This window comes from Aptenodytes forsteri, unplaced genomic scaffold, assembly GCF_000699145.1.
Source record: "Aptenodytes forsteri isolate BGI_AS27 unplaced genomic scaffold, ASM69914v1 Scaffold284, whole genome shotgun sequence".
Lineage (NCBI taxonomy): Eukaryota > Metazoa > Chordata > Aves > Sphenisciformes > Spheniscidae > Aptenodytes > Aptenodytes forsteri.
In genome coordinates this window covers 3,858,612-3,871,485 of record NW_008794445.1, presented here as the reverse complement: position 1 = coordinate 3,871,485, position 12,874 = coordinate 3,858,612, and the positions used below count along the sequence as shown (strand labels likewise).

Here is a 12,874-nt window from a genome sequence, read left to right as displayed (position 1 = left end):
CCAGGTGCTGTCCGAAATTCCAGAGTTTTTTTTTTTTTTTTTTTTTTTTTTTTTTTTTTTTTAGCCTTTTTTTTTTTTTTTTTTTTGTAGTGGGAAGAGACACAAAAAATCCCCACCCTGTAATTCTTCTGCCAACAGCTGTATCAACAGTGGTGGTATTGTGTAGAAGGACACCTAAACTAACCTAGTAACTCCTGACAGTGAAAGGGATAAAAAGGGGGGTAGTGGTATAATAGAAGCTCTTTCTGAGTTATAACTTCATCTATAAAGCTATACTAGTAATAAATTTCTGGTTTAAGGTTTTGTGAGTACAACACACCTTTCTGTAACATGGACACCTGAGAAGGCAGCCTCTCCTGTGTGAGCATATGAGCAGTATCTCTGGAATGTGACAGGAAAGCACTGATGCATTTTAACTGAAACTTGGCAGCAAAATATACCAGCGAAGCATTGGGATTCACTTTGTTAGAAAGGACTCTTCTTAACAATTAAATAAAATGACTGCCATACAGATCTGTGCAGAGAAAATGTTTCTGTGAGTCTTGTTATGCTCTAATAAGCTTCCCATTATAAACAACCTTGTCTAGCGAGTATCATTGTGGCTGGCAGCAACTATGAGTAGGCCTAAGATATGAGAATACCACTTAAAGAATCACAGCGTCTCTTCAGTGCCTATGTATTTAGTAATTAGTGGGCTTCCTGGTAACTTGCTACGTGGTGAACTGCAATGGTTATGTGGTTATGGTTAAGTGGATACTGCCTTGCCAAGCTATTTGGTTAAACTGGCAAATTTATTATCTTTCAGTCACCTTGCTACATCCCTCCCCTTACCTTCAGAGAGGGATCACCTTCGGCCCAGGATAGATCTGATTGCCTTTATGATTGACATCAAGAGCAAATACAGGTAAAAGAAGGGCAAAAATATGAGAGGAGAAACTGATGTTCTTTCTTGGATTGATGGCTAAATCTACATTTTTACTGCGTCAGAATCACCGAATAGTGGATTTCAAACCCAAGACTTGCTGTGTTGGGAGAGCTCAGTAACACATACAGTGGTTTTCTGGCCTCCAGCAATGGATTAGGACTGAACCGCTCTGTCCAGTAACACACCTGTTGTGCACTAAGTTACCATAGCAGAGAAGGCAGAATTTATTCCTGGATCCAGACACGGGATGATATGAACTGAGCTTTGGAAAGACGCTGTCTGTAAAATTAGATGGAAATGATGGTGGTGCTGTTAAGTTCTGTAATACACAGATGGCTGATGTGTGCTGGGCAGTGCTACCTAATAACCAGCCAGTTGCTGCGTCTGTCTCCCCAGTTCACTGATACTGCTGATCAAGTGGGATTAGCACTACAGATGTCTCTAGGCAAAAGAGAAAGGTCTGCAGGGGTTGATCCCTTTTCTTTCATCTTGTGCTCATCTTTGTAGAAATGATATTTGTGCCCCCAGGCCATAAGTAAAGACTTGCTAAGGCACAAAAGTCAGCATTTTATTACTTACTTAACTTGTGACTGATGATCCTGGGCTCTCATTTACCAAAAATTACAGGCCCAGCTGCATACTTACAGCACAGATGGGGCTGCAGAAATGTGTGGGCTAGCTCTTCTGAAAGAGCCAAAGTAGTGCTGAAGTCTCGTTGGATGTTAATGAATTCAGATGCTTAGTGTCCACAAATCATGGAGGACACCATTCAAATGAAGTCTGAGTTTTGGGTGGAAAGGATATGTTATGGATTATTAAACAGCTGTGGGTATTACAGAGGTCTCTGCTGCCATGCTTTTAGCATAGAGCATAACTCTGCCAGCTCACAGATCAGCAGATGTTAACATCATTGGGTTTCTAATCGTGCTTCTGAAAGTTATTCCCTTTGTCCTTACGTCGCACTGGTTTTACCTCCCTGTCCAACTGGATTGTCTGTGCTTTTCTGACAGCTTGAAGAATGTCGAAGCTTCCCTAGCTCACGTGGATGCCAGCTTCTTCCTGGGGAAAGTGTGCTTTCTTGTCACTGGGGGTACGTATGGCATCTGCTCTCTTCCTCCTCTCCAAGCAGCACAGCTCACTGTTGCTTTCCTTAAAACAGGGCAGTGACTTAACTTGAAACAAAACAAAGAAAACCAGCGGCTTTGTCAAAAGTTTTGTTTAAATTGTATCTGAAATCATCTGCCTTTTTTTATTGTTTTCTTGGATAAAACACGGTTCTCTTCTCTCGTGCTTACTTGCTCTCTCCTTTTTGTTTTTGCCAGTCAGACCTCTGTTCTCTGTCCGTAATCCCTGAATAGGATTTGTGTTATTGATTTTTATTTTTTTCCTGTGGCACTGCAGAAGTCTGTTCTGTCTGCTCTTGCAGATACCTCTTAATGGTCATCTTAATGAGCAGTGAGGAGCAGATGATACTGTGGTAATAAAATGAATCTAAATGGATGAGCTACGAAACTATTAAGTATAGTTTTAATACAAGACTGGTATCCCTGCTGTGTGCTGTCTGGCTCCATTGTGCCTTTAATCTCCCTCCCTGCTCCCCCCCCACCCCAAAAGCAGAGAGGGCATTTCCCTCCCTACTTCAGCTCTGAAGAGCTGGAGGGGCCACACTATACTGCTCAGTGTTGGAACAGAGGTGCTCTGTCCCTGGAATTTGGAGGTCAAGAGGCCTAATTCTGGGGTGGAAAAGAGTCTTGGCATTGTCTTGTGCTATGGCTCTCCTGATGGAGTGAAGTCCATGGAGACATCACCCTGTGATACCACATGAACCACGAGGGCTTCTGATTAATGAGTAGAAGATTCTGCCCCTGCTGATAGTGTACTGATCCCTTATCCAAAATGTTAATGTTACAGTACTCAGCAATGTGGCGATACTATTCCTGCTGTCAGTATTATGAACGACTTAGATGCTAATTCCATTGCGCATCTTGTACCGTTCTGTTTGTACTCTTGTTGTACTGTACTGTTGTACACTATTGCCTTACCTTCTATGGTGCTCTCAAAATTAGCTCTGGATCGTTTTGTGGATGTGGAATTTCCTGGTACTTTTCTTCACTGAATGTTGATTACGGGGCTTGTAATGTGGGAAAACTTTTTCTGTAGTTGGCAGGGTGAATTATTGCAGCGTAGAGATGAACGCCATCTGGAAACTGGGAGAAGTCTACTGCAGTCCTGTGCTATTCTGTGAGCTGGAGGTAAGGTGCTTATTTGGTGTCTGAAGGGATTTGTGAATTCCACTGCTCTCTGATCCTTAGGAACATCATTACATCAGCAATAAATATATGTACATACACTAGTGTTGCGTAAGTGTCAGAGACCAGACTCTTTCTACAGAACAGTAGAGGTACAGGAGTCTGACTGTCCTTGAAATGAGTCTTCTAGATTACCTGCTCCTTCCTGTGCTACTTAAAGCCTCAGGAAGCCAAGCCTAAATTAACAAAGACTTCTCTGATATGCAAAGCCTTGGTACACTTGTTCCTTGAGGCATTTTCTCTTCCTGGGAGCCCCTGAGCTGTTATTTGCCATGTGACTCTCTTGCCCACGTAATGCTTCCTGTTAGCCAGGCTTTGTTGCTTCACAGACTGTTTTGCCATCTGATATGCCACTCTTTCCAATTACCTGCTTGGTCTGAAGAGCTGGAGGGAGAGTTTGGCATTCAGCGGTAGCACACTTCACTTTTTCCGTGTACTCGTCATTACACCCTCAGAGGCTGCTTCCCTACCAGCAGGTAATATCTGTGCCTTTGGCAAGCCTTTCAGGGTTTTCAGCTGACAGCACTGTACCTTCCTTAACATTAGAGGAGTAAATGGGCCTGTTTGGGGTTTTCTGTAGCTAGCCGCTCTGAGCCATACTTAATGCCTGCTCCGATTCTTTCTTTTATCACAGCTTAGCACTGCTTTTCTTCATTTCTGTTGATTAAATAATTTCTCCATTTTGTTTCCAGTTGGAAGGGATACGAGTTGCCACTGCTCAGCGACTTCTCCGGATGTTACAGATCTGTGCTGGTCACATACCAGGAGTTTCTGCCTTGTCCTTTGGCTCACTGATGAGGAACTCTGCTGACGACTAGCCTCTCATTGTGAGAATTCAGGCACATTCATCAAGTTTTTTTCACTTCAGGCGTTCAAGCTGCTGCAGTTGGAATCATGTTGGGAAGCTTTTTTGCCTGACTTGTCACGACCACTCATCCAGAGCTGTTCCTAGTTGCTAATCTCTCACGAAAAGCTTGATTCCTGTTCAGTGGATAACATATAGGTGCTGGGGGGAGGGCAGTTTGAATTGGGGATTCCTATCCATTATTACATCTGAATCCCACTTCATGATCAAGTTTGAGTTTCACCCACTTTGCCAGTGGCCAGGAGCTACGTGTTTTACTGAGAGACTACTGGAAGAACAGGCCACTATCCCAAATGCCGCATGTTATGGTTGAGTATCTGTTTCAGTGTCCCCAAAGTACTAGAGAAGAGGCAGCAGGCTCCTGCTTCCTTTCAGTTGAAATATAGCACCTTGGACTAATGTGCAACGTCGCTGCCAGGTTTTGTTTTCCCCCCAAGAGAATAACGGGGAAGGAAGGCTGTCCTGCAGCTTCTAGATAGTCTGCAATTGGCAGTTAATGATCCATCTGTGTGAGCGTCTGCCCAGCGAAGGGCTGAGTATTTCCGTGCCTGATACCTAACTGCGGAGGAAGGGTCTAAAGAAGATAATCTAGCACTTTAGCTTTCTTTTAGATCTTTAAAGAGCAAGGCTCCATCTATCAAGCCCAGGATAACCCTAGCAACCCAGACTCTGGGGCTGGCCAGAGATGAAATACAGCAGACGGGACTACAGCAACATACAGAAAACATGTTATCTCTTGCAAGTTGGGCATATGCTGTGTATAATCCCTTAACTAGCAGGTTCTTATCAGCAGTAATTCATGCCTTATTCTTACTGCAAGTCAGTAGTGTGTTTTGGAGTTCTAAGTTAATAAAATGTATAATATTTAATAATTAGTTGTATGCTTTTTGTTTGGGTATGTGGCACAGGCTCTAAAACCTACAAACACTTGTCCTAGTTTGCCCTGACAGCGAGGCTGGTCCTTGCAGGTAGTTTGAACTTCCAGTTAGTTGGTGGGCTGCAGTCACGGTTTCAGCCACGTGGTGGTGGCAAAAGCTTTCCAAATACAATCGTTTCTGTATACTGCGTTGAGCCACCTTCCAGAATAGTGTTTCTTGAAACGCTGGGATGTTTCTTACCCAGAATTGCGTGCCAGGTAGAAATGAAGCCTAGAGAGAATGTGTTAAGCTCCCCTCTGGTTTAATTTATTTAATCCCTAATAGTCTGCTTTAATGTTCCTAGGTACAGAGCTCTAGCTGCGTGTGCTGTTTCGCTTAGCTTGTTTCTGCATCTGTCTGCGAGCAGGAAAAAGCAAAAAGCAGCACTGCAGGCTTAATCAGCTGTGAGTGTTGGCAGTCCTTGCAAAGACAGCTCAGCAAGGCACAAAGCCTGTATCCTTGCTCAGAGGACACACAAATCCTAGCTCCAGTTGTATTGTTGCTGGCAGGGGAGGGCTAGGTTGTTTGTCAGATGGAACAAAAGGAGCTAAACCATTCAGCTGTGTTATCGTGCCCAAAAGGGCTGGACTCTGGCTAAAACCCAAAGGAGAAAGATAAGTGCAAACTCCCATGGCCGTGTAAGAAGGATTGGAAGCTTAATGGGCATGCCCTACTTTCAGCTAGCTTTGTGATCCTGAAGGTACTAGCCAGGACTCTGCCACCAGAAAGGGGCAATCATGCTGAGAAACAAGTTTCTCTGTTGGTTATGCTGTCTCAGCCTCGCTCTCGCTTTGGGTCCCTCAAAATAAATGAGACCATGGTTTAGAATAGACTGGTTTCGATTTGCTCTTCATGTGCAGGTGCAGTCTGGGGGAGGGAAGGAAGGGCTGCGGCATGAAATGAGCTACTCTTTCGTGTCCTCCGTAACTGCTGTAAGGTAAGGAGACTCTTCCGTCTCCTAGGTCGCTCTCCAGTTGCCTCTAATAACTGTTGGACTCGGGTAAAATCCCTTCAGCCTCAAGAGTAATTTCGCTGTGCTTTCTTAACTGGTGAAAACGAAACTTTCTTTGGTTCACCCAGAATGCTTTGTAGCAACCCACACGTGCTACTGTCCATTCCTGCACCTTCAAACATAGGGTTTTTTTCCACTGCTATGTTTCAGATGCAGTATTTCTTTCCTTCTACTACTTTCAAAGAAGAAAGGTGCTGTTTGTACTTTCTACAGGTGGCCAAATCCCAGCTGGTACAAAATAAAATCTAGTTCCTTAAGAGCAGCCTCTCACTTCACCTTGGGGCAAATATTTTTCTTACTCTTAGGAAAAAGTCTTTTCTAGAACTGGCAGGGGAAGTGGAGCGTATCTAAGAATATGACACTGTGTCTCAGGTCCATCATGTCTTACAACCAAAAATAGTTGGGACACATCTAAAGCTACAGCTTCAACTATGTAAATACCTCTAGGAGAACTGTCAGCTATTAGTTTAGACAGGCCATAACGCTGCCCCCACCAGAGAAGACAAGGCAGCTGAGGATATCTTTCATCTGCATGGAGTAGCCAGGGCTAATGTTTGATAAAGGTCTTGTGAAAGTAGTACTTGGATTGGGATCAGAGGCATGGAAGGCCTGAAGCTGAATTAAGGCTAGTGACTCAGGTTCTGTTGTGTTTAAACATCGCGAAAGAGCTTGCCAAACTGGCTGAAATCTAAACTAACAGACATATTTTGGAGTTACTTGTTTTTCCTTCCTCTCTCTGTTTCCTCAGTTCCCTATCCCTGTGGAGATTTACAAAAAGAAATCCCCCTCTCTGTGGCAAAAGTACCCATGAGCATTGCTGGTTTGACTGTTTCAGTTTGTGGACGTGTTTTTGTCAACTACGTCAGCAAAATTAGTGTAAAAGCAGTTTAATTAGTATAGAAGACCTTGGACCAGTTGCACTGGTGTAAGCCTCGGTCATGCAGTGCTTTTTTTGGGGTGGAACTGAATGAGGCTGTAATAGGGTCTCTTCTGCTACAGCAGGTTGACCCACAGGATTTTGCCTTCAGTCCAGTCACTTGAAGATTTTGTATCCTCAGCCTACTAGCTGAGCTGCTCACAGAGGTGCTCTGTGAGAGATTTCAGCACAAATCAGCTTGGTTGGCATTACCTCTTGGGATTATAGCTCTCTGCTAGCCCAGGTTTTCCAAGGGAAGGGGTTCTATTGCTGGCTTTGCCACACGAGCAGTTAAATCAGACCAACTTTTAAGCGTGGTAAGGCGCGATATGCTTAGTCTATACTAATAGGAGAGAAAGTCTGTGTACTAACACGGCACCTATAGTAAAAGATCTCTCTGTCCTGGAACAAAGATCAGAGATAAATCCAGCCCTGGGGATTTATCTGTCCCTCCAAACCTTGAAACTGGTGGTAGAGGTTTAGATTCAAGGCCACTAATATTTGCTTTGGGGACTGGTTAAAACTGGATATCTCTGCTTGCCAAGACCTGTAGTTCGAAGGGGCTGGCTGGGTTAGGTCAGCGGTGGCACTCAGCAGCTGTGGTCATGCTGTAAGAGCTGCTTGGTAGCTCTCATCATGACCAGTGTCTACAGCAGCAGTGGACAAGAAGGGACTCCTGCTCTGCTGCCTGGAGCTGACCTGGTGAGCTGTGGCAGAGGTACCTGCTCTGCTGGCAAAAGCAAGGGAGACGCTTTCTCCTGTGGGGTTTTAACGTGTCTTGATTTTGCAGGAGCACTGGGCTTTGCTCTGGCCAGGTTCCAGCTGCTCTGTCTTCATTCAGCTGGCCCAGATCCCTTGGCAGTCTCCTCTGCACACTGAGTGTTCTCCACTTCCCACCCTAAGCTGGTGTGCGGTGTTGCTGTGGGCTGCTGAACAACTGCCGCTTTCCAGTCAGCGACCAGCTGTCCTTCACTGGTGGGGAAAAGTGATTTAGATGCAAGAGAAAGCAATAGCTGGCACAGCCCAGAGCTGGGAGCGAGAAACACTGGGCTCGTTTCGCCTCTGTGGCCAATTCCTTGCATGACCCTGGGCACATGTGTTAAAATTCAGTGGCTCACTTGCTCTACCTCTACAGCAGGAGCTGCCTCCACTGGAGGGGTGTGATGAGGGCAAATTGACATTGCTTTGGGGTCGCAAATCTGGAATTGGGTGGAAACATTCAGAAGAAACCATTTTTTCCTAATTAGCAGAGTTTGATTTTTACCTAAGTTCTGGGGGAGGAGGGTTTGGTGGGACCTGCCCTCCAGGCACCTCCTGAAATCGGCTGTGTTTTGTACTGCTTACCTGCCTGACTCTGCTGCAGGCAGGGAGGCTGCCTGAAACTGGGCTGTGATCCTTCTCATAAGGCGTTGCGGCATGGTTGGGTTTTGCTGTGAACTGGAACAAAACCACCCTCTGAAATGCTGAAATTCCCCGTACAGTTCAATTATCCTTGAATTGGCCAGTGGGAGAAATCAGTCTCTGGATCTCTTCCTCACTGTTAAATATTAATACAGCACGGCGATGCTAAGCAGGATGGCATCCCCCTCGGGTCGGCTCTGTGCAGGAGGAGCCGTCTTGGCTGTGAAGAACCTGTGCACGAGAGAGGTTGGGCACAGAGGTCTCAGGAGTGAAGTGACTTGCTCAGACTTCTTGGCAGCTGAGTAGCGTGGGCTCCCAGCCTGTGCTGGGCCACGTTTCCCTTGCCATGGGCTCCTTCTGCAGGAGCTGACACATGCCACGATGCTGACATCCCTTGTCCCCCTCGAGCTTGCCGTGTGGTGGGGCATTTCACGAGAAGCCAGGAAAGGTGCTGTGCCCGTCCCCCAGCCCCGCCGCCTCCTTTGCTGAGGGAAGTCAGCGGTGTGTGAAAGAAAGCCCGTGTTTTACATACGCACAGGCTGCCTCCTCGCCGCCGGCCCAGGTGCAGCTGCGGGCTGGGCGCGAGAGCCCTGTGGGCTCTGCGCGTCACGGGAAGGAGCACTGAGGTGGGGCGAGGACAAAAACAAAGAAGCCATCTCCCCTTGGGAAACCTGGCCCCGGTGCACAGAGGCAGCTCTGTCCTTCGGATCCTGCCACCCTCTTCGCACTACAACAAGCTGTGCCAGGGCCAGCTGAAGCACCCGTGCTCTAGAGCAGTCCGCATGCAGGAGCGAGGCAGAGGCACACTGGTGAGCGCTTGGAAAGACCTAAAAAGCCCAGCTAGCATTAAACACACTAAGGAGGCTTCCCCCGTTTTCTGGCAGCATGAAGTATTTTCCTTTCCTGTCTTCCCATGGAAGCTCTCTGGTCCCACCATGCGCCCACCCTGCGGTGACGGGGTGATGGTGCCGTGCTGCAGCTGGGCCTGCCTTGCTCCTGCCCTGCTGGCTATGTTGTCACAGCGCTTGGGTTAGCAAAACACCTTGGGCATTTGCTGAGGGTCGGCAGTTCTTCAGGCACTATTGCTGTCTGCACTGGTCAGCTCAAAGCTCTCCTGAACCTCTGTGCTGGCTGCTCTCCTAGGTTTGACAGCAGCGTTGGCATCACCCCAGTGCGAACATTCTTTTTTTTCTCCCCACTGCTATGTTTCCTTTTCTTGCTCTTCCAGAGGTGACAGATGTGAAGCCAGGGCTGCGTTTGACTCAGCTCAGTACGTAACAACCTGTGGCTCGTGCTGCAGTGGAGCACCTCTCTTCAAAGCAATGTGCCAGCATCAACTAATTAATCCTCATTCCCCTGGGGGACTGAGGGGTGACTCAGTGCCTCGTGCTGTTATGCCAAGCAGCAGCGGATCAAAGGCTTTGGAGCTGGGGAAGCCCTGGGATAGCTCAGTGTCGCTCTGTGCTGGCACACCGGGCACCTGTAGTCTGGGTCTCATGCTTGTCTCCAGGGCTCTGCCCAGGCTCCTTTTAAGCCATGCAGAGAAGGGCTGAAAGCTCTGCTACCTTAGAGGCATGGCTGGAGCTGCCTTCACCTCACTTTGCAGGAAATGTTTTTACTACCTGGTGTTCCCTTTTGATCTTTTCTGTCCTGTTGCTCCTTCATAATAACCTGACTTGGCCATCCTGAGCAATTCTCCCTCCTGTTCTCACCTACAGGTCCTTCACGCCTCCCCGGCATCCCTGCTTGGATGTGCTGAGCGACAGTCATGGGTGTCCGGGTGAAAGGCAGGGGCAGGGAGGCTTAGGCACCATGGAGATAGAGCTGTGGTGGTGGTGCACATCCCCCTTGGGCTTCGTGACCCTCAGCGAGCTGCACGCCAGGCCATGCTGGCGTGGCATGGTGGCCCTGAAGAAGTGCAAACAAACCCCAACACCTGGCCTTGGGCTGCCCTGGCATCCATCGTGCCACCGTGTGTGAGCTGCTCCTGGGGAAGGGAAGGGGAGTTGCTTGCGTGCAGATGTTGCATAATACTGACCTAGTTCAAACACAAGTTTGTGGGCTGGGAAGTGGTTGCCCGGCCTACGAGGAAGAGAAAACCCCTCCGGGGCAAGGGCTGCTGTACTGTGTCCTCTGCTCTGTGTTACGAAGGAGGTGTAACGTGAAGCATGTGCTTTCTCCAGAACCTGGCTCTTCCCTCTTGCCCAGGTTGCCTGTGGAGTATCACCTGCGTGAGTCCCCTCTGCGTGTGCATGATCCATGGTTTGGCTGAGCTCAGCCACTGCATGGGTCTAATACGTAGTGATGGTGTCCTATAAATTATATAGTCGGTAGGTTCGCCATCTGCTGTGCGCGGAAAGCTGAGTGTGATTGAGACCTTCCCCCCTTCCCAAAGCTTGACTCTCTTGCCAAGCTTGAAATGTGTGCGGATCTCCCATAAGTGGTTCTGATTGAATCAGGTAAAGAGGGAATTTTTTAAGCAGGCTGCAATGTTCCTTGCACCCGAAGTGAGAGCTGAAGCATAGGCCAGCATCCTATTACCAATGAGACTATGAGTAAAAAGCGAGTCTGATTTAATGCTAATTAGGTTCTAAAGGGAGTGAATCTTGATTGCAGTGGTCATATCAAAGAATCAAAACAGTAATGCAAAAAGCAAAGGAAACCCCAGAGTGATTCATATGAGAAGGGGAAATAAAGACAGTCATTGAGGAAGAAGGAGTTTGAGGGGGACTGAATTGCTCTGCTGCCCAAAAGCAGGGGGGATTTGAATCAGATTATCCTCATTAGATGTCTCTTTAATGCATCATCAAGCCAAATGAATGGTCCGGGGGAGAGCTTGCAGGCACGGTGTCTGTGATTATCACCAGGGATTTACAGTCCTAGTTATCTAGCTTAGAGACAAGATTATTAGGGGGTATAAAGCTGTATCTGCCCTCAGCCTCTAATGTGTGTTTTTCGGCTGGGTGATGGGAGATGCTATGTTGCCGCACGGTCCCTTGGAAGCCTGCCTGCATCCTCTGGTGGTCCAGCCCTCCACGGTGCTGTGGGTGCAGCATGGAGGGGGAAGGCAAGTGTGAGCCAGGGAGCTGTGCTGGCCAGATGTTCCCTGATGGGCAGCCTCCTGGGTGGACTGTGGTAGAGGGCAGGACCTCCCCTATGGGTGCTCTCACTGAGATGGGAAATGGGGAAAGGGATTTTGGAGGGGAGATTATGTCCGCCTGCCTCAGCAGTACTGCTCACCCCCCCCAGCATCTCCCTTCCTGTGGCAGCCTGTGCCGGTGCAACTCATCCTTCTTCCAGCCAGAGCCTTTGAGGCCCCAAAGGCTCAGAAGTCAGTGGGGCTGTTACAGGGGGAGCCCCTGCGAGCTGTGGGGAGGACCCTGCCTTTAAAAGGGAATTGATGGACTTTGCCCACAGGTCCCTTGGAGGCTGGGGGTGAGCATGGCACAGGGCTGCTGGCAGTCCCTCTCCACCTCCCCAGCTCTGCATCCGCAGCAGCCCATCACCCTTCCCTTCCTCTCCTTCCCCACCCAATGCATCGCTCCCCTGTTGCTTCTCTGGGCTTTGGCAGGATGGCTGAGGCATCGCGCCCAGATGCCAGCCAGGAGAGGAGGGGCACGGGCCAAATCCTCCTGACAGCTCTCTCCTACATCACATCCTTAACGCAGCCATTGAAATTCATAATGTTATTCTGCATTTAAGCCGGCCTTTTTACACCAGGCCAGTACCCAAAGGTCCATGAGAAGCCAGAGAACGGTGTGGAGGTACTGGCAAGTGCGGTGATGCTACTGCAGACTAATGAAACGCTGTCAGCACAGAGGTGCTTTGGCTGGGGAAGGAGGAGACGGGAGGCTGTCAGCGGGAGCCTTGCAGCCAACAGCGTGGCGGTGACGAGCTCGCTGCCGGAGGCAGCCGGCCGGCCGTGGAGCCCGCTTCGGCTCAGCAGAAACACACTTCCTCGCTTCTCATTCCGGACTGGGGCTGCACTCATGTCCAAACACGTGCCACTCATTCCTCCTGCAGCACTGCAGTCCCTCTCAATGCTCCGGGGCTGAAACCAGCTTGAGTTTGGCATCTGACCAGCCAAGCAGCCTACAGTCAAAATCCCTGTACTCCCGTGGCTCAGCCGCTCGCGGGGCATCATCCTGTGGTGACAAACAGAAAAGTCAGAGCTCCCCAGCGGTGGGGGTGAGGGAGGTTGGCCTTATACCTACCGCCACTACCCAGGCCCAGGGTGGTGCGAGGCTGCAGGACAGCCACAAAAGCCAGCTCAGGCACCCACAAAAGCCAGCTCAGGCACTCGTTTCTGGAGCAGTGGTTAGTACTGGAAACCACATAGGCTCTTGTACCCTTACTCCTGCTTAGACTGCTGCAATCTGCAGGTGCCACAGGAGTTTTGGGGGTTTTTTTGGTGCATTCTGTTCCCCATTTAAGCTGTGCTTTAAGTTATCCAGGCACGCTGATGGTTTTTAGCATCTCCATTAGGATTGCTCCTGTGGGCAGTACTGAGGAGCAAGACTGCGGAGCAG

General features: G+C 48.7%; 1 protein-coding gene across 1 annotated transcript in view; it reads left to right on the top strand.

Moving 5' to 3' along the window:
• CENPM (centromere protein M) overlaps positions 1-4,960 on the top strand; it is a 7,781-nt gene extending 2,821 nt beyond the window's left edge. Inside the window, exons 3-6 of the mRNA XM_009290128.2 lie at positions 806-904; positions 1,936-2,015; positions 3,086-3,177; positions 3,927-4,960. Of these exons, the coding sequence (XP_009288403.1) occupies positions 806-904; positions 1,936-2,015; positions 3,086-3,177; positions 3,927-4,052 (397 nt within the window). The 3' untranslated portion in view covers positions 4,053-4,960. The remainder of the gene's footprint in view (positions 1-805; positions 905-1,935; positions 2,016-3,085; positions 3,178-3,926) is intronic.
• Positions 4,961-12,874: the final 7,914 nt, after the last annotated feature.